The sequence below is a fragment of the Squalius cephalus genome, assembly GCF_949319135.1.
Source record: "Squalius cephalus genome assembly, chromosome: 18".
NCBI lineage: Eukaryota > Metazoa > Chordata > Actinopteri > Cypriniformes > Leuciscidae > Squalius > Squalius cephalus.
Window position 1 is genome coordinate 27,740,421 of NC_137139.1, and position 25,126 is coordinate 27,765,546.

Sequence of the window (25,126 nt, forward strand, 5' to 3'; positions counted from 1 at the left end):
CACGTGACATCTATAAGGCATGTTTGCTTACCATACCATGAATAAATATATATGCTTTATAGGATTAACGCATATATATTTATATATAGCCTAATATAAAATTCTATGTTTATTTGAAACAAAAGCATCTTGACAATACGTTAAAACTCGACCCTTGAATATAAGCAGTGCAGAAATCAACACTACAACAGAATAATAAATCATACCAGTTATCCTTCTTTTAAAGTTGTAATAGTTTTGTTAAATGCGAAAGTCTTAGATTAGAACTTGTAACGTTATATAAGCATATAATTGTGTTGCCTCAGACTCATAAAATCAGCGTTACTCAATACCTACACAGGCTCCAACACACGTACACATAAACAGAAAATACTTCTCTTCGGTCTTGCAAAACCGGATTAAAACAACAAACAAAAGATGTTACTGTTTTACATGGTTTTGCATGATTTGAAAACTAATCGCTTGAATTTCACAGATCTTACCCAACAGAACCACTCCTACGCATCCATGTGTTCCAAATTGATATATGACAATATCTACTTTCGATCACGTGTTGCGGGGCGACTTAGACGGATTGCGCGTCATCTCGCCTTCCCAAATTTTCTCCTTCTGCAGCCCGAATCCAAAACATCATATCTGTAGTACGGACTACAGGAGAAAGATGTTTAACTCTGTTAATCTGGGCAACTTCTGCTCCCAGACGCGTAAAGACCGGACGTCCGAGTTCGGGGACAGGACGGGCTGTGCCTCCAACATCTACCTCCCCAGCTGCACCTACTACGTTCCAGAATTTTCCGCCGTCTCTTCGTTCCTTCCACAGGGGCCCTCGCGACAAATCACATACCCCTATTCCACAAATCTATCTCAAGTGCAACCAGTGCGAGATGTTTCCTATGGTCTGGACCCGTCCAGCAAATGGCACCACAGAACCAACTATGCATCTTGCTACTCAGGAGAAGACCTGGTGCACAGAGACTGTCTTCCGCCATCCACCATGACAGAAATGCTCATGAAAAACGAGAGTGTGTACAGCCACCACCACCACCACCACCAGCATCATCCGAACTCTAGCCACCCTTCCACCGGTTTCTACGCCGGCGTGGGGAAAAACAACGTGCTCCCTCAAGGTTTTGACCGCTTTTTTGAAACCGCTTATTGTAGCACGGACAATCAGTCAGAACATTGTTTACAAAAGAGCGAGATGAACAAATTAGAGACTTCGTCCCAACAAGCCACAACTGTTTCCGCAGCGCAGGAGCCGGAAAAGGACCCAGAGGATGAGGAGGAACATACCAATTCGGGCTCGTGCACTTCAGCAGCTACTAAGGACGGGAACGCGAGCAAGAGCAGCCATTCGAGTAGGTACCGAAGCTGTAAATGGGGAAAGGTTAAGGGACTAGCCCGGTGTTTTGTCGGTCAGATTTTATGTGGAGTTTTATAAGCATTCAAAGGATTTTATTATAACCTACAAAGCTCTTTCCTCCAACGAAAAGAATTTTTACGATGGGAAAGCGCTTTGAAAAAAGAGGATGTTATACACAGACGCTACTATCCCAGAGTCTGTGAAATTTTAAGAGCGCGCTATTGTGACAAATGCTAACTTTGATCATGAACTTGCGTTGAGCATTGCAACGGATTTTCTCGTTTAGCTGTCGGGGGTAAAAACCAATTGGGCAGAACATTACTTTTGGCATACTGTGAATTTTGTTTTAGCAGCTCGAATGTAAACTAAGTCCTTATTAGCTGTTAAACGTGCTGTGACTTGAGTTACCGTGGGGTTGATGTATGTAGTCAATGACCACAATGTTAGTGCTTGCCCAGTGTCAGATCTATCTATCTATCTATCTATCTAGCCTATCTATCTGTCTAAAAATGAAAGAAATTAGTTTTAAAAGAGGTATTTCTCTTTTTGGATTGCCACAAAATATGCATTAAGGCCAATCAGAACTGTCGTAATTACGTTTCAATAGACATCATTGGATATTTTAGATTTCTGCTATTTGTTTTTGCGGCGCTTCTCAAACTATAAGTAGGCTTTAGCTTGCAGAAGAGAAGCTAACATTCACGGCCATGTACAAGGGACAGTAGGCTACCTCAGGCCCATAGTAAGATGCATTTGTTTGAAGTATTACAAAAAACAAAGAGAACACATTTTCACGTCATGTGTTCTATAATTTGTGAAACACATTTATTAATTAGCCTAATGTGATCCAAAATCAGGGAAAATGCATAGACAGGAAAAAAAATCACTTTATAAGTTCACAAGGTAAAAAACAAAGTTTTTTTTATTTTTTATTCAAGAACCTTCATTTGTTTACGTTTTTGTCGAGTTTAACATGCCGTTTTATTGTTTTCTTTTTTATATATATATATTTTGATTTTTTAAATAAGATTTCTCCACGGCTGTAGATATTAGAGTATTGCATCGGAGTGACATACTTAGTTGTGTCTGCTTCCTCATATCAGTAATCTTAGATGCTATCCATTAGGCATTTGGTGACACTGGAGGTTAGAAACACACTTTCAATACTAATAAAAAATAAAAATGTGTTGTGCATTTATGCTTTTCGTTCTGTTTTTTGCAGGACATGTTTTATAAGATAATCATTTAAAATGTCTTTTTTTTTATTATCCCAAGGTACTCCGCGCACAAGAAAGAAGAGATGTCCATACTCCAAGTTTCAGATTCGTGAACTGGAGCGAGAATTTTTCTTTAACGTTTACATCAACAAGGAGAAAAGGCTGCAGCTATCTAGAATGTTAAACCTTACTGACAGACAAGTCAAAATATGGTTTCAGAATCGTAGAATGAAAGAAAAGAAATTAAGCAGAGATCGCCTGCAGTATTTCTCTGGGAATCCGTTGCTGTAATTGTTGAAATGGCGTTGTCTGTTATTTCATATTTCTGCAAATTCAAATTACGTATGTCTAAATATCCCCATCAATCTAATTACAATATTAGATTTATTTTTTTTTCAAGGCCAGCAACAGTATTAAAAACGTTTTTTAAAGGTTAACATGACTGTAATGGCTGAGGCTGGGGACAGAAAATGCAATTTGTCAATCACAAACTAGAAATGGCAGTTTATATTGACACTAAGAACGTGGCATTTCTAGTTTGTGATTTACAAAGTAAAACTTACAATTCTCAAAAATGACTTCTTTTTTTTTTTTTTCAAAATGTATGTGACACCTCTTTTAAGTGAAATGTTTGAAATCTCCTCTTTGAAAATGGTCTCAAAATAGCCTACTATAATATATTATAAAATTGTATCATTTATCCTTTTAAGGTTGTATATATGTATATTAAAACACATACACTCGACTCTGGTTTAAATCTGGAGATGTCATACTTTTTTATGTTTTCATCATTTAGAACTGTGACTTGTACAATCTGTAATATTGTATTCCTTGTACAGAGAATATGCATTGTGCATTCGTGAATGTAAATATAATGTTATTTTGAGTATCCTCACCCTATCCCTGCTGCTATTGTTCTTTACATTGCCTTTGCAGCCGTGTGAGCTTTGTTGTTCGATTCTTTAAATTATTTGCTGTACGCCCAAAGTTCTCATTTTTCGGAAGGATTATTAAGCGATCCGAATTGGCCTGTGTACTATATATTAATCAAAAATAAACGCGAATAAAGATAAACTGTTATATGTCAATTGTGACTTGATTTTAAAAACACACACAAGGTAGTCTACGGTGAAGTAAAAATTGTGGGAATGTGTATAACACTGCAGTAAAAACAGAGATCTGAGAGAAGATACAATAAACTGACCACTGCCAAGTAATGAAAACTCACTCTCTATACCTCTCTCTTGCTCTATCTCTCTATATTCGTCGTCTCCCTTCCACACGTTCGTTCAAGTGTATCGATATTAAGCTATATCGGTTGTTTTTCAATGAAAACTGTTCAATATAAAAATATTTAACATTTAGGGAATTTTAGGGATGTGTGTATTTGTCTAAAGTGACTAAGAAAGGGATGCATGAAATTGCTCTTGAACACGTCAAAAATTTAGAGAGCATTTCGGTAACGACTTTTAGTACCTTCTAAATGGAATCGCCACTCTTGTAGTCTAGACACTGCAATAAAGTCAGGGCCCTAAATTGCCTTTTTCTGACTTAATTGCACCGTCTGTTCGAGGGGAATGGTGTTCACTTCCGCAGTAAATAGTAAACAAGAAAGTCCGGCTGCTAGGACAAAAAAACTGAGACGTTTAAAAATGAACCCTTATTGTCCATAGGTGCAAAAAAAAACTATCAAACGATATCGCCCACATGGAATGATCTGTTCAGAAGAAGCTGAGTTGCATGCATCTTGACAAACCCAACAGAGGTGAGATATTGGTATTACATGTTGTACCCATGTGCAGTTTTATATGTGATCACACTGCATGGATTTTGCCACAACATGTGGGCTCATAAGGCGTGCAAGTGTGCAGTTGGCACTTATGCGTATGAAGAAATTAAAAGTTGTCTTTGAACTTCAATAATGTCAAGGCCTTCACCTTTAACCTATTGTAATAAAGTGGAATCAAGGAGCCCCTTTTGTCAGGAAACGTGGTGAACAGAACAGAACCAATCAGCGCAAGTGGGAAAGGACCAAGGAATGTCTAAGAAGCAACACTTTGACCTCTCACATTAAACTACAGCAGGTAACTTTTTCAGTTTTAGCACTCCCATTAAATACGCTTTATTGTCTCTGTAAAATGTAATATTTTCATGCTTGAAATATTGTATGACATTTTGGCATGTTCTTGACCATTTAAGCTTGCTTGGTTGTGACTTTTCCCGGGTAACAGGAAATAGATTTCTGACAGATTTAAAACAGAGATTGGAGTATGCATTGATGCTTGAACGTGAATCGAAAACGGAGGGGAGGCTGAATCCCTTGCAGGCTGAATTAGTGTACTGATTTATTGTTGAGATGTAAACACAGTTAACTGTATTAAAACTCAACACATTTGTCCCTTTGTAAATTCCCAGTGTAGTGACTTGTTACTTGTGTATGTGTGTGTGATGTGTTAGTACAGATGATACTTTGCCACTGATCTTTGCTTGTACTGTGGGAGAGAAATGGCGGGTGGGGGCATAGCCAAGGATCAAGGCTGGAAGGCTTGTCTTCTTGTCACACCCACCAACCTTGGCCCTGGCTCAGTGACGTAGTAAATTTGCTGAATTCCAATCTCTTGCGTCGTCACACTAAGGAGCAGGAACTTGGATCGTCCACCTATCAAACGCCGGAGATACTGTCGCCACCAAACCAAAGCAATCCGCGCATATAGACTTTTGAACAATGACTATAAAATCTTCATTTCGTGTCGCGGGTTGATTCGATTCATAAATGCGACTTTCCAAAACAAATTATTTTTTGTTGTAAGACGTTGTGTGGATATGGTAATTGTTCAGAGTCGAATATAGTAGCCTAATGTCTGCTCAACGGAAAGCAAGAGCGAAATGGAACACTTTCGAAGGCGCTCTTAGTTGGCAACAAGGAAAATGGCGGAGGCTTAGGAGGCATCAGCATAATGACTGTGGACTGAGTTACCACTGGATGTAAATACAACCTGGATTCAATTTTTACTTTTAAGTCACCATCATGCAACATAATCTATCCGAAGCATATGTCTTTTTTTTTTTTCTTTTTTTTTTTTAACAAAGTTAATCTAACATATTTGCATACAAATATCAAGAGAATGTCAAGAGTCTAATATTTTCTGTTATGCCTATAATGCTCAATTGTCCCATTTGACAAATAACACTGTTTTCCAATAACATGAAAAAAAATCAGACACGTTTTTGGCATCAGATTTTATAAAATGTTGGACTGTTGGAAGTGACAACAGTTTCCAATATGTGTGGTCTGAAAGATTACTGCAAGCCGTACAGTTGCGTAGTCTACTTTGGACAGAGCCTATTAACACTCATTGAATGCTTATACTTACTTCCGCTCTCCTGTGTGTGATGAAAAGCTGTAAATACAATCGCCACTGGTGCCCACGAGTCATTTGTATGGTCTTTCGTGATATTAAAATTTAATATAATGCTGATGTGCTTTCCGATTACCACTCCCTGATTTATAAATGTCTTTAAAACGTTACATGCATCAACCATAAATTTCCATAGACTTCTGCGGCTGGAAGCCTGTTTGGTGAAGGGAAACGGTTAAAAAGCAGGTCTCTTTAAATTGGAAATATGTTTTATGAGTGGTTTTAGATCCCAAACAAGCACGGAATATCCTACTCTGTTTTTACTCGTTTCAAGGCCAAAAGACTTACGTGAGGCCTACGTGGTGAAACTGTAGCCTATGTGTTGTTTCATTTTCCAAAGTCGTTTTGACGACTATTCTTTTCTGTGCCGTTTTAGCTCAGTTTACAGCACGGTGCATGTAATGACCCTTAAAAAATGATCAGAAATCAATACCTGCTCGAAAACATTGATCTATTCAAATATATATATATATATATATATATATATATATATATATATATATATATATATATATATATATATATATATATATAAAATATTTTTATATATGGAGTGGGTGTGAAAAAGCTATTCCTTTTTTTTTTTTTTTTTTCACATACACTTTTTTGTTATCTGCAATTAACGTGAATGTTGTGCAATTCAATATTCTGTGTGATATAGCCCCGAAAGAAAAGGGGATTAGCTTTTGCTGTTTAACAGTAACAGCTGCATGTAGACATTTAATAGTAGCCTATCACAAACGTCAATAGAAGAAAAGGGAATGTTTGAGAATACTATTAAAAGCCTCAAAGCCTTTCATGTGTTCTTTTCGGCATTCACACGGACAAAAAGAGAAACAGATCATTCAAATAGCACATAGACCAGTTCGGTTTCATTTTTATTTTTTGTAATTTTGATTCGTTGTTGTCGTATTTCATCCTATGAAATAAGCTGTTCTGAAATAAGGGACAAAAAAACACTTCACTTTACTTTACTTACATTGAGACAATGACTTTACATATTTAAGTCGACAGTAAGTAAATACAGTTTAATGGTACATTTGTTCAATAACTTCTTTTTTTTTTAAAGAAAGTACTCTCGCTGCAACACTAAAAATACATTACATTTAAATAATATACATCTGTCCATAATCCATAATGCACAGGCATTTTAAATGTTTTCATTTGACTCTCTCGTTGTTTCTAGACATAATACTCATCGAAACATAATATTATATTGAACAATATTTACTACAATTTAAATGTGTAAATGTAGGCAACTTCTGGAATACGTTTTCATTGTCATGGCATCTGGAATCAGAAAGTCACTGCGCGAGTGGGTGCAGCATGACCTGTAATTCATTAAGACACATTTTTATTTTAAATTTCAGTTTCCTATATTCAACATTGACTTGCAATTCCGATATACTTGCAATTATACCTGATATGCAATTATACAATACAAATTATATAAGTTGTAGACAATTACACACAATCTCAGATTTATAGGATAGGCTATATATACTTTGATAAATGCATATTTTCAAACACAGGTTATTAAACCATTTGAATAATGTGCATTTCATTTAGAAAAGTGTGTTAACATATGCATTTACATACGTAAAATATGATGTTAAAAAATATTGGTGTACATAAAAGACCAGATCATGCAACGCATTGAATAAACTCTATACGTTTATATTCTGTCATGAGAGAGTGTATTTGTTTGTCTTAAAAGGCTGAGTGACAAGTGAACAGACCAATCACAACAACGCCCCATGTCTTTAGCTGGGTCTGACCTCGTTGAGAAATGCATTGGCCAGCAAACATAGACAATATCATTCAAGTCCAAAGGTTAATACAAATGTTTAAAATTATATAAATTGTAGTAAGCAACACTAAAAATGACCCAAACAGAGTACATAAAATACGTAATTTTTACGTGTTTTTCCAAAGTGTTTTTTCATTCCTCTAGCTGATTCGAAGCAGTTTGGTAAAACGGCAAAATAACGACCTTGTCGAACACGAAGTGTGTCATTTTACCTTTTCCCTAATTTGAAAGGTGTGCTAAAATCGGAAAACAAATTTATGTAGTGTGTGTATATTACAAGGAATCAGAGGAAATATGGTTAACCATTTTCCAATTGGACCCAGAAACACAAATTAGCCTACACCCGTTTGACGAAAGACTTAGGGGGAAATGTACCAAATAAAAACAGGTTTATAAGGCTATTAGCCTATATAATTAAGAGACTGTGAGAGAAAAAAATCAACACACTGACTAAAACTCACAGAGCTAACGCTAACATAAATGTATAGCTAAATAAACAGGCTGAGATACACAATTCAGAGCATGTTATTCACTTTTAATTAGGCTATTTTAAAGTTTTCTTTTTGATTTTTATGCAGCGTTGAACAAATCACAAATGCATTTAAGATAAACATTTAATTGTATGTATAAATGTAAGATCATTTCTGTACAATTTACAAAATATAATGTGCTATTGTCGCCGTTTGGATTTTCTAAATGAATCATTGGTTCCTCGTGTTTTATACTAGGCCTACATAAAGTCAATTACACAGAAAATATAATGGCAAAAACATAAGCAGTCATCTTTCCAAAAAAAAAAAAAAAAAAAATATAACAAAATATTTAATTTAATTAATATATAATTGATCCCCCTGATGGAATTTGTAAAAGAGCGAAAATAACAAGGAATGGATTAAGTAGTGTGTGTCGAGATAGACAAGAACACTGACAGAACGTGTCAACAGCGTCCTTATTCTATAAAATTGCATGTCCATTTTGAAAACAGAGCCGACATGTGCAGACTTGTAAAAGTGTGTGGTATTAACCATCCTCTATATTGACTAATCTTGTGAAATTTTCCATTGATTTCCATGAAGTGTTTAGTTTACTTGCCTCTCTCTATTTTTCTTTTGCAGACGCAAAAGCCACGTAACTGTATATCTGAAGACGATTGTTCTTTGTTCTGTTGTTGGTTTCCTTGTCCGTGAAAATCGGCTAGATGGCGCCATTGCTCCATGCTGTACCACGTATTTTCAACAACTTGACCCCAGTGACGTCAAGACGGTCTGGCGCATCAAGGCCACTTTCAAAACCCTATTGGTCTGAAAATCACATGACAAAGCGCCTTGAATCCATAATTATGTTGCTGATATTTTTCGCCCCCCCAAAAGATGTCAGCGTCCTACTGTCCTTATCCTCTTCGGCATAAAGGAGATTGTTTTGAATCAAAAGAAAAACGAGCCAAGTTGCAAAATGTCATGCCCGAACAACGTGGCAGCCAACAACACATTCCTGATGGACTCGCTGGTGGGAGGAACATCTCCGTTCAGAGGTGAGAGCTATTCAACTAACTCTGGAATGTATATGCAACCGTCTGCAGAATATGGTTGCTCCATGATGGGTAGTTTTGGTATTGTTGGTACCCCTCTCTCCAAACGGGATGACTTGCAGCAGAGTGGGATGCATCTCAGCAGTTACCAGCACTCACATTACCTGTCGCAGCGGGACGCTTGGATCGCAGGCTCTAAAACTTACAGAGGCTCACAACCTGTTGCCCAGCCTTTGCATCCATGTTCCTTTCCAGCCAGCAATGTGAAAGAGGAAGCGATTCCTTGTCTTTACCAGCCTGATATCGACAGCGCCAAGGAGTCCGCTGAGAAATCCACCTACATCCGTCTGGGAGACAATAACAGCCACCCGAATCAAAGCGCCGTCTCCACCCCCGATTATTTCCGACGGAGCCAGGTGTACGCCAGTGAAAGGGGCCACCATGGAAGAGATGAGTTCGCCTCGGACTTTAACCCAATTCCCAGAATATCCACGCCTGTTGAGGCACTAGCAGCAGATGCATATGTCAAAAGCAGCAAGGCAAGGCAGGACCCAGAAGACAAGGGAGGGAGTACGCAGGAAGACGACATGGATCAGAGACAGGCTAGAAAAGAGGAGAGTGTCGCAAAAATAGACAGTTGTTCTGATGATTCCGAAAGCGAATTGAAAGGTGATAACTAATTCCCCTCTCTCGCTCTCTCTCTCTCTCTCTTATGCGTCTCTATAGTACGCATTGTGTTTATCGTGCAATTTATACGCGAGAATTAGTTTTTACGTGCATAGGATACGCATGGGTAGGTTTAGGGTAGGTTTAGTAGTGGTGTGGGGTGCGTGTGTATTATACGTTTGGTTAGGATTAGTGGTGTGGTGCGTGTGTATTACACGCAATAAAGTGCATATCAAATGCACGCGAAAACTGCGTATCATGCACGTAAAAACTCATTTACGCGTATAAATTACACGATAAACACAATGCGTGCTATAGAGACGCATTTTCTTGAGACCAGGCTGCTCTGCCACACAAACACACACACAACACAGACACACACACACAATAACAGCGCGCTTCCTTCTATGTACAACATGTAAACTGACAACCAAGTTGCACGTCAAAATTGCAGACCTTTTTGTTGCACAGACGACTGCTCAGGCCCTTCCTTACAGGCCCAGATTGGATCTTCGTTTGTTAAACAGTATCATGTGTGCTTAAAAATGAAACGGCATTTAACACCGTTAAAAAAAATAAAAATGGGTCTTGGCATTGATATAAACTGGATCACTTAACACGCGGTGTTAAAGTGCGCTCTACAATACATCCATCCAAGCACAGCATAACAAAACAAAACAGTTCACACTAATCAGCTAAATTTCATTAAATTAGATTTTTTATTACACTCCATCCAGTTGGTTGTAGTTCTGCCCGCAATAGTGTAGACTAGAGTGAAAAAGTGAAAATGACGTTTTCCCCGCAAGCCACAGTAGCCTATATATTGAAGTATTTTCTGTTATTGTTTTTATATTTATATTTATATATATACACGGTTTAAATGAAGAATCATAAATGGCTACATCATTTCTTGATGATATTGGTAAATATTTGTATAAAATTTTGTTTGCATTTAACGAAAAAACAATAGCCGTTTAAGTAAATAATGTCTATTTAAAATATTTTAAACGTTTAATTATTTGGACATGTTTAGCGCTTATTTTATAATGTTGTTTTTGTATTTTGTCGTAATAAAATGTCAGTAAACTTCTTCATTAAAATCTTATTAATGAAATTTGAAATCATTGTGTGGTCCTTAAATAATTAAATCAATGTGGTTAAATAAATGTGTAACTGACAACATACGACAGAAAAAAAATAATATATATATCTTAATTTATTTTACTAAGGTCTGCATCGCTCTCAACTGTAGGCAAGTTAAATTCAGGTTTTATATATATATATATAGGCTATAATTAATATTTTCTTTTCTTGTTTGATTAATCTCCGTTATTAAAATGTTTGGTAAGTAGGTTAGTCTATGAAATTTCCTGAAATCTGCAGTAATAACACACTTATTCACACTTCCATCTGATCTTTTTTTTTTTTTAAGTCTAGGCTAATTTGTTTAGTTAATCTAACGAGATAATTCATATTAAAATAAATATTTGTTATGTTACTTTATATTATTTGCAAAGTATTGTATGTTTATCATTGTTTTTGTCTTGGTGGATGACGTTTCGATTTAAAATAATTGCAGGACGATGACCGACTGAAATCACACAAATGAACTTGTGAAATTGGACGGAAATGTAGTCCGTCCAAGCAAGTATACACATAGGCTACAGATAATAATTTAAAATGCGTAAAAGAAAATGTCAGATAGCCTATGGTAAATTGAGGAACACGGCATCACTGCATAAGAAAAAGGCCAGTTTAGATTAAACCATTATCATAGACCTTTAATACAAAACATTGAGCATAACTTTTATTCTGAAGAACAAAGAATATAAGTATGAATATTTTGTGTGAAAACCAACAAAACAACAAAAAATCAAACTAAACTAAATAACACATTCAAACGAGGACCTGCAGTGCCTCATGCAGTTCTGTTATCTTGCAGTCATACTCCGGCATACCTATTTCTCTCTCTCTCTCTCTCTCTCTCTCTCTCTCTCGTTTACTTGTGCAGATGAGGCTAAATTGGAAAAAACAACGGGGAACTGGCTAAAAGCGAAAAGTGGACGCAAGAAGAGATGTCCTTACACAAAGTATCAGACACTTGAGCTGGAGAAGGAGTTCTTGTTCAACATGTACTTGACTCGAGAGCGCCGTCTGGAGATCAGCAAGAGTATCAACCTCACAGACAGACAGGTCAAGATCTGGTTCCAAAACAGAAGGATGAAGCTAAAGAAGCTCAACAGAGAAAGTCGCGTCCGAGAGCTAACAGGCTATAGCTTCAACTGAGGGCTTAAGAAACAGACAGAAGAAGAAATCATAAAAATGAAAAGATATTCTCTCGCGTTCCCCACGTTCAGACCCTCTCTATTTTTAATCTCTTTTTCCCCTCTCTCATTTATCCCTTTTCATTCACAGACTCTCACACACACATACAAATATAAAATAGCAAAGGCCCATGACTTTCATTTCAAAGGAACTGGAACATCCTGCAAACAATCTTACATTTAGATTACAATTACACCCGAGTCTAATTTATCATTGTGGAACAGAACTGAATAATTGTAAAAATGACAGTGGCGGAAGAAAAGGATCCTCCTTGGTGCAAATATTCGTGGCAGATTTGTAATTTTGAAAACCCTTAACACAGAATATAAAAGCGAGATTTCTATTTGGATGTCTTAGCTTAATTTGTTTGCTGTCAGTCAGTGCGCGTGTCGTATACATCGCGCACTCTGTATTTTGCATGCTTTGTTATTGACGTGTATTTGTCAATTTGATGTTTAACTCGAGAGGCTGAAAAATAAAACAGGGGGTGGGAAAATATTATGTCCTGGTATGTCCTTCCCCTTGCATATTTTCTCCTGTATTCTGATGACAGAAATCTTGGGTGAAGATAGGGAAGAGAGGCAAAAAGAGAAAGTGCATAGCACTTTCAGTATGAGTGGAAGACTCATAACGTTGATTTAAATATTATCCAGGTGACCACAGTAAGTCAAGGTCATAAAATTGTAATGTCATGACGGTCCTGGAAAGCGCTGGGGGTGGATTTTATGATCTGCAAATATAATGTGCTGCTGCAGTAAAGATGCATTAAAAGGTGAGTGGAGGAGGGCTAATTCACATACTCGGGACTGCAATGTGCTGGCCTCACTGACGCGCTCTGCGGGCTGCCTGGCTGTTTTGGAACCAGGAACCTTTCATTATGGAGTTATGGAACGCTATGATACGATGGACTGAACACGGAAGAATGAAAGAACTACAGCAGCGGTGAATGAATGAGTGGATCCTATGAGCGATGCTAATCAGACCGTGTGCAGAACGTTCAAGGTAGGATAACGTTTTCCTTGTTTTCCCCCCTATTGAGCTGAGGGAGGCTTTTCTGGGTACTCTCACGCGCTGGCATGGATAACAGCTTTGTTATAAGCGCATTTCTTGACAAATGGACTTTGCTCTCCGTGCTTCTGACAGTTGTTGTTAAGAGAGTGCTGTTGTGGATAATGTGCCCCATGCAACTTCCAAGCGCAATTTAAAGTTGTGGAGATCTACTTATACTAACATTATGTGTAATAAATTCATTTCAACTATTTGCAGTCCCTCTGAAGGACAATCTTTTTACAACAAATTAGAAGGATTTGTTTACAGGTGCGTTTAGGTCTGAAAAAAAAGCAACAGGAAACTCTTTTGACAGTCTCATTCTTTTTGAACATCTGTACTTACTGCATGCTAGTAATTTGTCAATGGGTTAGACGTTTCTTTTTAGCAATAGCAATAGGCCTGCTGGTTTATAGAAATGTCAATTGGTGTTTATTTTGGTGTTAATTCTCAAATCTACCCAAAAAGCCATGGCCTCTCGGGTATATGCTATAGAAACACAACAGATGAGGTTTGATTAAATTAGCGCTCGAGGCTCTGAGGAATGGAATAAAACCCTTACTTATCTGTGCAGAGCTTGTTGTTTGTCTCCTCCTGTGGATAACGCCGTTACGCGCGGCTGGTGCGTGGTCTAGGTAGTTTCATGTTGTTGGGATTGGCTTCCTGGCTCGACAACAAGAAACTGCCTTGATTACGTCAGTTCGTCTTCATCAAGGGCGACAATTGCCGTTAAATTACACCCTGTGCAATGAAGTTTCCGCAAATGGCATTGTAAATGAACTGAACGATTATAGCCACAGCGGGCTCTTTTTCTCTTTTGCTCGCCTTTGTGTGTCGGGCTGTAAAAGAGAATTTAGTCTCTCAGAGGGAGAAAGGACCGTTAACATTATGGGGCAAACTTAGACTGTTCCTTATTATGGCTTATTCTTTTATTCCAATATATGTCCCAACGTGTTTTAGCCACTTTTTAACAGTAGAAATGTTAGTGGCTGAGGTGCTAGCAAAGAAATTACAGACAGAAACAGAGAAATTGTGGACTGACGGACAGAAAAAGTGCAGATTATTTTTCCAGCTATTAATTATAAATTTATCAGCTATGAATTTCTTTCCGTGTAGTTAATTGTAATTGTGTTTGTGTATGTATGAGACTAATTACCTTTATAAATTTTGATTTTGTACTCTCAGAAACGTGACCCAACAATTACAAAATCTCGTTTGAAATAGTGCCACATTACTTTACAACCACATGTGGCCCAACCCAACCCAACCACACCATTTTTAAGCTATAAACAGCCTGGCTCAAATAGCAAAATTGCATTTGTAAAATAACGTTTAAACACTTGCTATAACAGACATAACAGCAAAATGAGCAGTAGCAGTGGTCAGTAGTAACAGCACATGCTAAACGTTAAAAAGCGTTGCCACAGCAGAATTACTGTGGCTAGTATCCAAGGCAAACAATGTTTGACCTGTAACTTCCGTGCACTATAAACAGTGAACCTGTGTGGTTCCTTCACGGATATTATTCTACCATATCAGACTTTTTTTTTTTTTTAAATCGTTTGTGTACACACATATATCTATATATCTATATATATATATAGTGTGTGTGTGTGTATGTCCCAACGTGTTTTAGCCACTTTTTAACACACACACACACACATATATATATATATATATGCTAGGGCTACACACACGCACACACAGCTTGTCGCAGCTTGTCTGAAATTTATACTCATCATATTAATTCTAAATTCTGCTGTTATTTCTACATTTACATTTATTAATTAGTAAAACATTTTAGTATACGATGCTTTAGTAGGAACAGAAATGCAGAGAAAGAGAACAAGATTTTTAAGCAGTTAATGTGCATTTTGATTAATGTCTGAAAGATGGAAGAAACTGTTTTTTGAAACTTGAATATTTCTAAAAATAATAAATAAATAAATGTATCATCATTTTTTAAATCAGTCAACATTTGTGGGTCACTCCAAATCAGAAATCGGGAAATCTCAGTATTTGTGCTGTGACTTTATTTACACTGTACAGTAAGGACACAATGCCTCCTAAAACCATATAAATAATATGTGTAAATACTAGGCTAAATGAGTTAAGGTAATGTTTTTGGGAAAGTTGTTAGTTGTAAAGGGCCTCATCAGCGACTCTTCCTTTTTCCTGGGAGAGTATAGTCTTTGTATTTCACCAGATATGCTTGTTTTCTTAACCCCCCTCCCCTCCCTTCAGCTGTTTTGCGACGGGAGGAGACAGTCTGGAATCCAAAGTCATTTTCATTCAGTTGAGTGAATGGGGTTCTCCTCTGGAATGCGTCACCAACAAAGAGTTTACAGCACGCGTAATAGCCCCACAGGACACTGCCGCCGAGCATGCGGATATAGCGGCAATATCCTCAAATAGCTTAAGGATTGGTAGACGTCAAAACACCTACTCTTGCTCAGTGTGTATATAATATGTTGAATTGCTGGCTTGCATTCAGAAGCATATAGTACTGTATATGTGCGACACATTCCGCATTGGGCCTGTCTGTAGCATTAGCAATGGCATACCCCTGTGGTGTAAACATTTGAATAGATGTCCACACACAGATACTGGGATGAGAATTTAACACAGATTATGGTTGCTGCTTATTTTCAGGGGGCTTGAATGAGGATATTGATTAGTTGTTGTTTTTTGTTTTTTACATTGCCTTTGATTGATACTATTTTATCCTATTTGAAACCTAAAGGCCAGTTTCAGCACAAGTGTACAATTTGACAGAATGAATGTTAATTCATTTAGTTTTTTGTATGTAGCGCTCATGCATTCATGTTGGAAACTGTAATTTCGCCCTCATTTTCTGCATTGTATGCTACGAGTTTGTCCGGAACAGGTTTGATTGCTGCTTGAGCTAAATAGAGAAAGAGTTTCTAATCCAAGGCAAGTTACTTTGCTAAATAAAGATCTTTTACTCGGCTTTTTACAACAAAGTATGAATTTAATCGTATACCCCCAAATATTAAATGTTTATATTAGCTGGTGTTTTCAATAACTCAGTAGGCTATATTAATTCAACTAGTTTTTTGCTCTCCGCAAACAGTGTGGTAGAGTTATGTCTACCAGTTCTGTAGATAAACTGATAAACTGTGAACATTTTGCTTTATTTTGTATCCTCCCGTCTCCCGTGAATGAATACAAAGATATCTGACACATAATAGAAAAAAAAGGATAACATATAGGGTCTGAACAGTATAGTGTCTTGTGATGTTCACGTTGACCATGGCGCACATAAGGTCGTTTAAAAGCTAAAAAAAAAAAAGACCTTATTTTTATACATAACATATTGAAGTTATGTGGGATGATTTTGAGAAGGTACATTATTGATATCCATACGACCTCTGTCTTTTAACACCGCTGTGTGGTTAAAACAACATTTTATTTTTAGGCGCAGTGGCGCTATAAAGGCTACTCAGTAAATAAATGAAATAATACTCAGTATACTTCACACCAAAAAACAAAAACAAAAAACAAATAAATAGTTGAATAAATAAAAATGCTAGCGCTTGAAATAAACAAAGAAAAAATAAAATATTGAATTTTAACCTGCTCTTGACTTTTAGGTGTGCTGTTTTTTCCCCAGCTATACTATGCAGTAATAAAATAAATACTGAAGTCGATCAAAAAGCAGCCTAATTTTAAAAACAGATAGGAAGCTGGAGATTAATGTGCAGAGATTCCCGTAAATCAAAGTGCATTAGCAATGATGCTGCCGTGCTGTTGTAGTCTCAGAAAGGACAGTATACTCTGATGTTTTTTAATGACGACTTCAAATCAGTGAAAAATATTAAATTATGCTAATGCAAGAAAATGGTATTTGTATATTATGAAGCTACATTGTTTTTTTATAGTCAACGAGACTAAATGCGTTATTGTGGGATCATGTGTGAGTAACCAGCTTATAACGTGCTATATTTTACACTTTGTGAATTTCAGTATCTTAAAGATGTCTATTATTGGCTAATGTGTATAAAGTCGGTGATGTTCTAAAAGCTAAATGTAAGGATGGATAGAAGAGTGAGTGAGCTCGTAAAGCTCAGTTTTATCCTGAGTCACCCTACACAGCTTCAGTGCCAAGACTGCAGCTAATACTATATTCTGCAGATTTCTACACTGTTAAATCACAAGGTCGTTATCAGTAATTGTATAAATTAATGCGACCACATAGCGAACATCTCGTTTATAAATTATATCTCCTTGTTCCAATGAGAGAGCGTAGTAAAATTGCTATTCTGTCTATATGAATCTGAAATATTTTGTGAAGAAAACATCCTTGTTATTCACTGAATTGATGTTAAAATCTAATCTAATCTAATATATCATACCTGGCAGAAATTATAGATACAACTAGGAATAAAAGATTAAAATTCCAGTTAGAAATTTCAAAAACATTCATAGAACAGTCAAACAGTTAAACACGGTTTTATTTTTTATTTATTTTGATAATGCTTAATTTATTTAAAAACAACATTATATTGCCAAACAAACAGCGTTATACACGTATCATTAACAACATTAGAACACCATAATAAGACATTCATTTAAAAATAAACGTAAGAGAGCAACAGTGAGTGAACTACGACTTTAGGATCAGGTACCACGCCCTCGGAAACACGATAAAGGTTTTATAGGTTATAGATATGATGCCGTGATTTACAAATGTGGTTAAAGAACGTTTTAGATTACATATATTTGTTTGTTTTGTACATGCCACCATGTAATTATTCTAAGAATTTTATTAGATGCATTGATACCACAATAATCTGCAGCCTCCCATCAAGGCTATAAATTATTAATACACTTTCTTACGACTTTACTTTCACTTTTGTTCAGAGTATCTCAATTATATTGCCTATGCCGACTATTGCAAGTAGAAGCAATCAGATTCACGCCATAATCAAGCTGCCACGCCTTCCTATAAAACACAAAACGATTAAAGGGAATGGCATGAAAGCATAAATTCAGTAGCCTATATTTTGCTTTTTTGATTTTAGTTGTTTTGTTGAATCAAGAACTTAAGTTGTTTTACTAATGAAAATAGTACATTGATGAAACTCATTACTTTGGGCCGAGTCTCTGTAAACAATTAATATAACATAGTGAAATTTAATATTTTAATATTTGCGATACAAGAGTAAGATGAAGAGTCCGCGTATTATGTTATTTGATGTGTTTATATTTTGACAATGTCTGGTGTTCCCACAGAAAACAGGGCGGTAAAAAAGCCTGACCTCATGTGGCCGGTTTCATACTGGGCCTAACACTGACAATGACTGCAGACCAAAATCAACAAAGGCTGTTTCCAAATTTCGCAATTTTCTTAGAAGAAAAATTAGATAAAATATAATGACACACATATTTAATAAAATGTTCAAACGGTGTTATTTTGTACACGGCAAGAGTATGGCGTTAAAGTATTTAACGATTTAAAGAAAAAAATATGTTTTGTTTATGTCTGCGCCAGTATTCATAATTCGAAATTACAAAACCAAATGATTCGGAAAAAAATATATTCACAAATATTTCACATACCTTTCAGTTTTAGTATAATTTTATTTTCAATTAACAATTTGCCTCGTATTACAGCTAGAATTAAGTTCAAAAGAATCGCAAAAAACTGCTAAATAAATAAACAGAAAATGTAAAGAAAGGGAAGTATATAGAATTTACAAAACTTATGTAGAATGTATTATGCATTTGCCTTTTCAAAAATATCACAGTGAAATTGCTAATTAAATAAGCGTTTTCAAACCTTTCTCTCATGCAATATAATGGAGTTTGTGAACAGTCACTCGTCTTTCTTCTTGTAGCCTATATTCGACAGAGGTTTGATGAGACTTCTTTCACAAGCGAAGTGTTGGTTTTACGTTATACCAGGAACTCAACTGCAGTTTTATTAACGACACGTTTATGAACAATCAAATGGTCCTCGTAAAAATTTATTGAAGGACATAAAAGCATGCACGACCACTTGACGAATACAGCCGCAGTTGTGGTGCGTTTTCAGGCGTCTTACTATTCCCATCGCCCCGATTTGTTTAAAACTCCATTTTATGAGGGATATCCCAATTGTATTTATTTGAAACTAGTGGAAAATAGGACTTCAGTGCATAAAAGCAACCCTCTAGACAGCACAGGAGCCGTATATTTGTCTAAATGAATCCATTGGGTCCGTTCCAATTATATAGAATTAATAGTGAAACTGAGAAAGAAATGAACAACCTTTTCTTTTTTCTAAGTGTTTTAATAAATAACATTGTTCAATGAGGGATGCGCACAAGGCTAGCCACAGCACAGTAGCATTCCCTCGACAGAGATTGATTACACAAAAAAATAGTGCCCTTTTAAAAATCCTTAACACACACTGTGCTGCTCTGTAAGGCTACAAATAACAAATCAGTTGCATCATAATATATTAGAAACACATCATCTTCATATAGTTAGGCTTTATGTAAAAAGACAATATTAGTATTAAGCAACCTACTGCAAGCTCGAAGTGCATTGCTGTTCCAGGAGAGAGCGCGCATTGATCTGCAGTGCAGTTTTTCAGGGGGTAAATGCAATCACGTGTTCCTTAGGCGTCCAATCCCAGCTGGGGAAGCTTTCTGAAATAATTACCTGTCTTGATTGTTCTACGGTCAGATAAAAAAGTACACATACACTCCATATAATAATCGGATGCATGTAAAAGAGAAGGGAAACATCGCCATGTCGGCTACGGGTCCCATAAGTAATTATTATGTGGATTCCTTGATCAACCATGAGAGCGAGGATGTTCTGGCGAGTCGCTTCACAGCCACTGGTTCGATATCCTCCAGCTCACGCCCGACGACCCTGGTACCGGAATGCGCGGATTACCCGTCCTGCAGTTTTGCCCCGAAACCACCCGTCTTTACTACCTCGTGGGCCCCTGTTCACTCCCAGTCGTCAGTGGTTTACCATCCATACACTCACCAACCTCACCTAGGCACAGACTCAAGGTACGTTCGCACTTGGCTGGAGCCTATTCCCGGCACCGTGTCTTTTCCAGGATATGCAGGGAATAGCAGGCACTACGGGCTGAAGCCCGACACCTTCCAGGATCCCCGTACTGGGGACACTTTGGGCTCGAACGGACGCACTTACACGGATTATCTGTACTGCTCCGCCGTCGACATTAGAGAAAAGCAGCAGAACACACCATCGCCTGAGACGGAGACTCTGTCTTCCGGGAAGCACAAAGACGACAAGCTTGAATTAGACCCAAGTAAGTTAGTGCTATTCTTGTTTACAACCGGGTATATGGGATGCTTCTCAGTTTATTGCGTTTGCTTGGTGGTTGGCTGTTGTCCGTCGTAAAACCAAGTTCTATACTCTTTCATCCTCTCGGCCGACTCAAGTCTGCTTTGGGGCTATCCACTGATGACAAACGCCATAGGATTGGGTTGTAAAACGAGCTATAAAAACTCTCCTAAAAAGCCAAGTCTAGCAAAAGAAGGTAGCATGTGATGTTTACAAATAGCCGCATACCATTATCATTATCGTTAATTCTAAAATGATACTGTTATACTGTGTTTTGTTTAATGTGGAAATGTATCATTTTAGCCTGCCGTTGGCTCAATAACAATTCAGGCGTTTGAAAAGCGAGGATGCGTATTAACCATACAGATTAAGAATTCGTATAGGCTACCTAATTTGGGGTTTCAACTGTATATGTTTTATTATAACCTATAAATACTAATATTGCTTGTTTTGAGTTGTACTTGGCATGGAGCTTATTACAACATACCTACTGAAATGTCTAATTAAAAAACGTAAAAACGGGTACTGGTGTTTTGAACTATTCAATTAAACATAATTTACATTTTAAAAAATAAAATCAAACCTAGCATTTACATCGATAAACAGCACGTGGAATGTTCACAGTGCATTCACTGCATAGCAGAACTTTGAGCGTAGACTTGTGAAGGCTTGAGTCACAAGCCTTTGCTTTTTTATGGGCCTATAAAGCAAATAGGCCTAGATACATTCACTAGTTTACAGCGCCATTTCTCTCTCCTAAGAGTTTGCGAAGCTATTTCAAATAGACAGAGATAGGGGGACTTCATATGAATTGACTTTTTATTTTCACGGATAAAGCCTGACCAACTGAAGATTAATCTTGACAAAATGAGAAGTGTTGTTAGGTGCTACAGTTCATAATTAATACATTAAGCTATGGCTGTCATATTCAAGAAAGAAAAGACTTGGATCAATAATAATCTCAGCGTATTTGTTTACAGCAGCACCTAATCATACTTTTTATGCGTTGTTTTTCAGATAATCCTGTGGCAAACTGGATCCATGCGCGCTCAACTCGAAAGAAGCGTTGTCCATACACCAAGTATCAAACACTCGAACTCGAAAAGGAATTTTTATTCAATATGTACCTCACAAGAGACCGGCGATATGAGGTAGCAAGGGTGCTGAACCTAACGGAGCGACAAGTCAAAATCTGGTTCCAGAACCGACGGATGAAGATGAAGAAAATGAACAAGGAAAAAAACGACAGTAAAGAACAATAGACCAAAAGTCATTAATCGGACACAGACTGAAGGAAAACCATAATTTAGAGTCTTAACAGTTGCGGCCTATAAAAGGAACAGAGAAAACAAATATCCTATATGGATATCCTTTGAAAAATTGGTGAAGTATGATTTAATATAAGCGTAATTTTACCATGCTGGATTGAGTCATATTAATATTGTAGTTTGGATTTACATAACGTTTCTTTACTCACAAAGACAAAAAGTGGCCCGCAGTTTCAGAAAGAAAATACTTGAACTACTTTATTTTCAATTTCCTAATTTATGCTCTCTACGTGGTTGTTTCTTTTCTATGCTTCCATTATTTTTAGGAGGTTTCAAAGCCGAGTATTTTATAAATAACAGTTCTGTAGTTCAAAATATACGTGTTTGCGTCGATGTGCTTAGTTTGTTTCTGATGTACCTGTTTGTGTATTTTACATTCTTTAAACTGTAAATGAGTTTCATTATAGATTGTAGATATATTCAAATATATACAACCATGTTAATATGAGTTTTGTGTCTCATTTCATTCATTTGAACGCACAATGACGACATATATTTTTCAGCGAATAGCTTTCAGGAATTAGTTAAGTTTATGCAATCCAGTTATCAGGCCTACACATACAGTGTCCTCATGTGAAAAGTTTCGAGGATGGACTAAGTGCACGATGGCCAAAGAGGTAGTTAGTGTGTAACAGTCGAAATATCAAATTTACACATCCCACAAAAAAACATACCGAAAAGCCTGTGGAAGGCCTCATCCACTGCCGTGCCTTGGGCTTCTCATATTTTTGTATTTAATTGCAAGCCTGTTTCCAAGCACTGAAACTATTTTTCCTTATTTTTAAATTGTATATTATTTTGACGTTTAAATAAAAACATAAATAGTTTCGTTATTATTATCATTATTATTATTATAGTTTAAAAATGATTTGTGCAATAATATATGACAATTTTCGGAGGAAAAAGATTTCAATCTGCAGTAGGCCTACAGATAACATGTCAGAGCCACAAAACACATACATATTTTATGGAAATGTCAACAACAATATCAATTAAAAATATAAATGTTGGCTTTTTTAATCAGGCCGAGGGATTCCGTAAATGTAAAAAATGTTTGATTTTGAAGTCAATGTAGACTGCGCGTTTTTGGGGTATGAACTTAAATTTAAATCTTTTAAAAGGACCTGTCCTGTAATTTGAGCGTTCTTTATTTATGACTAAATTGTTTCAGTCACCTTTGTATTTTCACCCCTCTTAACTTACTGTCTGTAACCGCACAGGCGTAATCTTAAAATCATCTGATGTTAATATTTTCTTATTTATATAGGCTACGAGTAGCAGTTGTGGTATAGATATAATTAAAATTCAAATGTTTAGCGTTCTACGCTGGACTGAAATTGCCTTTTTGTGGGCCTTAACAATACGAACAGGATGCTGTGATTTCAAAGCCCGACCGACCACGTTTACGGCTTAAAACAAAAATGCTAGTTTTACAACCCTGTTGGAGCTTGGTGGTGTTTGTCTCAGATGCAGACGAACAAAGCCAACCTGGCTAACTGGCTAGACGTCTGGGCTAAATTACTTTATGGTTTAATGGACGTTGGTGGTGGACCCTCTCAAAGAGATTTGCAGAGCCATATAGTCCTTTGGGCAAACTAGAGGTAAAAGCAATCCACCAACAGACACCACAAGATGCATTCAGAACTCACTCCAAGCCTTTAAATGACGCTAAACTGAAAAAGCTTAGTTTTCACTAAACACATGCTTCTAAAGTTAATTTACAATGTTCATACTGGTGCTGTACGCCTTTAAATCATGTATTCGGTGTTTTCACAGTCAAATGTTTCCAAGAGGCTACAGGTGCATTAAAATAGGCTTTCTGTCATTGTCCTAATTTGTTTGGATGACTGTGTTTTGCCAGTGATAATTTGTCAATGATAATTTGTAAAAGTTACCCCTGAGCACACTAGATGGCGCTATTGACTCACAGTTAACGCATTTTGGGCTGCTAAATCCTGGGAGTGCTACAAGAAAAGTGCTGAAAGAATGGCCTTCTGTTATTAATCACGATGATAGCTTTAAAAAAAAAAAAAAGTCAACACGCTAAAGTAATAAACTTTACATTCACACCATCTTTATCATATTCGTAAAACCACTGTTTGTTTTATAATTTTTGTATTTAGTATTTTTATGTTGTCTCGAATCTTCGTGCTACGGTGCTTTTCCCCACTCTCTCTGTCTTTTGTTTTGTCAAAATCCGTAACTCACTGATGCTTTTTAAAAGCGCATGCAGTGTCGGTTTTTATGCTGCCGTAGCTGACATAATTTATTGAAGGCATGCTGGAAAATTGTCACAGCATTTCAGTCTCATGTGAGATCAGGTTTACAAATGTCACCGATATGCATTCCGTTTGTTTCTTCATTTTTGGATACCTTTTTATTTTTTAGAAGGCATGTCTTTGCCACTTGTTTGACATTCTCACATATGACGCTATAAAGATGACATTGATTTTGTAATCAGGGCCTTTTATAATATACCGTATCCCGATAATAATTATGATAACAATGTGATAGCCTACTTTTGAAAATTCGTGTTGAATGTATTGTTGTTGTTGTTGTTATAAAAATATAATTATAATAATAATAATAATAATAGAAACAATATCGATTACTTCAATATTATAATAATACGTTTAATACGTTCGATTTTTTTTTTTGAAAATAAATACTACAATTTTTTAATTATTGATTTTTTTTTTCGTTACAAATTTATAGCCTACTCAATGGTATGTTCCTGTAACTGAGACAATGGCCCAGAATCTGCATCTTTATAGACTGTGAGATGTCTATAAATTTCCTGTGTGTGCCTTTCCCGTTTAGCAGCGAAGTGTAAAAATTGTCAAGTAACGACACGAAACCACATGCTCATATTTTGGGAAGGACTTTAAATGAGCAAAGCCGAAATAAACAACAAGCCATTAATGTGTCTAGTAAAATAACGAGGCATCTATTGCGCAATTTTATTGTGTCAGTGCGGCAGATTTACAACTTTTAGTATGGTTTAGGAGGGCCAAGAGAAGCTTGTATGTGTGTGTGTGTGTGTGTGTGTGTGTGTGTGTTAGCAGTCTAACACAAGTAATCAAGGTAGGCG

General features: G+C 36.6%; 4 protein-coding genes across 6 annotated transcripts in view; all 4 read left to right on the forward strand.

Moving 5' to 3' along the window:
- Window positions 1-424: 424 nt before the first annotated feature.
- On the forward strand, window positions 425-3,325 carry hoxc11a (homeobox C11a). Its single transcript, XM_079848875.1, has 2 exons — window positions 425-1,358; window positions 2,639-3,325. The coding sequence occupies exons 1-2, from the start codon at window positions 527-529 to the stop codon at window positions 2,869-2,871; spliced, it is 1,065 nt and encodes a 354-aa protein (XP_079705001.1). The 5' UTR covers window positions 425-526; the 3' UTR covers window positions 2,872-3,325.
- Window positions 3,326-4,593: 1,268 nt separating this feature from the next.
- Window positions 4,594-12,332, forward strand: hoxc10a (homeobox C10a). Of its 3 annotated transcripts, none has more exons than XM_079850392.1 (3): window positions 4,594-4,664; window positions 8,925-10,006; window positions 12,015-12,332. In XM_079850392.1, exons 2-3 carry the CDS (start codon window positions 9,262-9,264, stop codon window positions 12,287-12,289), a joined length of 1,020 nt encoding a protein of 339 aa, XP_079706518.1. In that variant the 5' UTR covers window positions 4,594-4,664; window positions 8,925-9,261; the 3' UTR covers window positions 12,290-12,332. The 3 variants fall into 3 exon arrangements, with proteins under 3 accessions (XP_079706518.1, XP_079706519.1, XP_079706517.1); XM_079850393.1 differs by lacking the exon at window positions 4,594-4,664 and adding an exon at window positions 5,209-5,565; XM_079850391.1 differs by lacking the exon at window positions 4,594-4,664 and having other exon boundaries at window positions 8,498-10,006.
- Window positions 12,333-12,486: 154 nt separating this feature from the next.
- hoxc8a (homeobox C8a) overlaps window positions 12,487-25,126 on the forward strand; it is a 16,800-nt gene continuing 4,160 nt past the window's right edge. Inside the window, exon 1 of the mRNA XM_079850414.1 lies at window positions 12,487-13,330. Coding sequence (XP_079706540.1) covers window positions 13,292-13,330 — 39 coding nt within the window. The 5' untranslated portion in view covers window positions 12,487-13,291. The remainder of the gene's footprint in view (window positions 13,331-25,126) is intronic.
- hoxc9a (homeobox C9a) lies at window positions 19,982-22,482 on the forward strand. Its single transcript, XM_079849711.1, has 2 exons — window positions 19,982-20,672; window positions 21,725-22,482. Exons 1-2 carry the CDS (start codon window positions 20,105-20,107, stop codon window positions 21,967-21,969), a joined length of 813 nt encoding a protein of 270 aa, XP_079705837.1. The 5' UTR covers window positions 19,982-20,104; the 3' UTR covers window positions 21,970-22,482.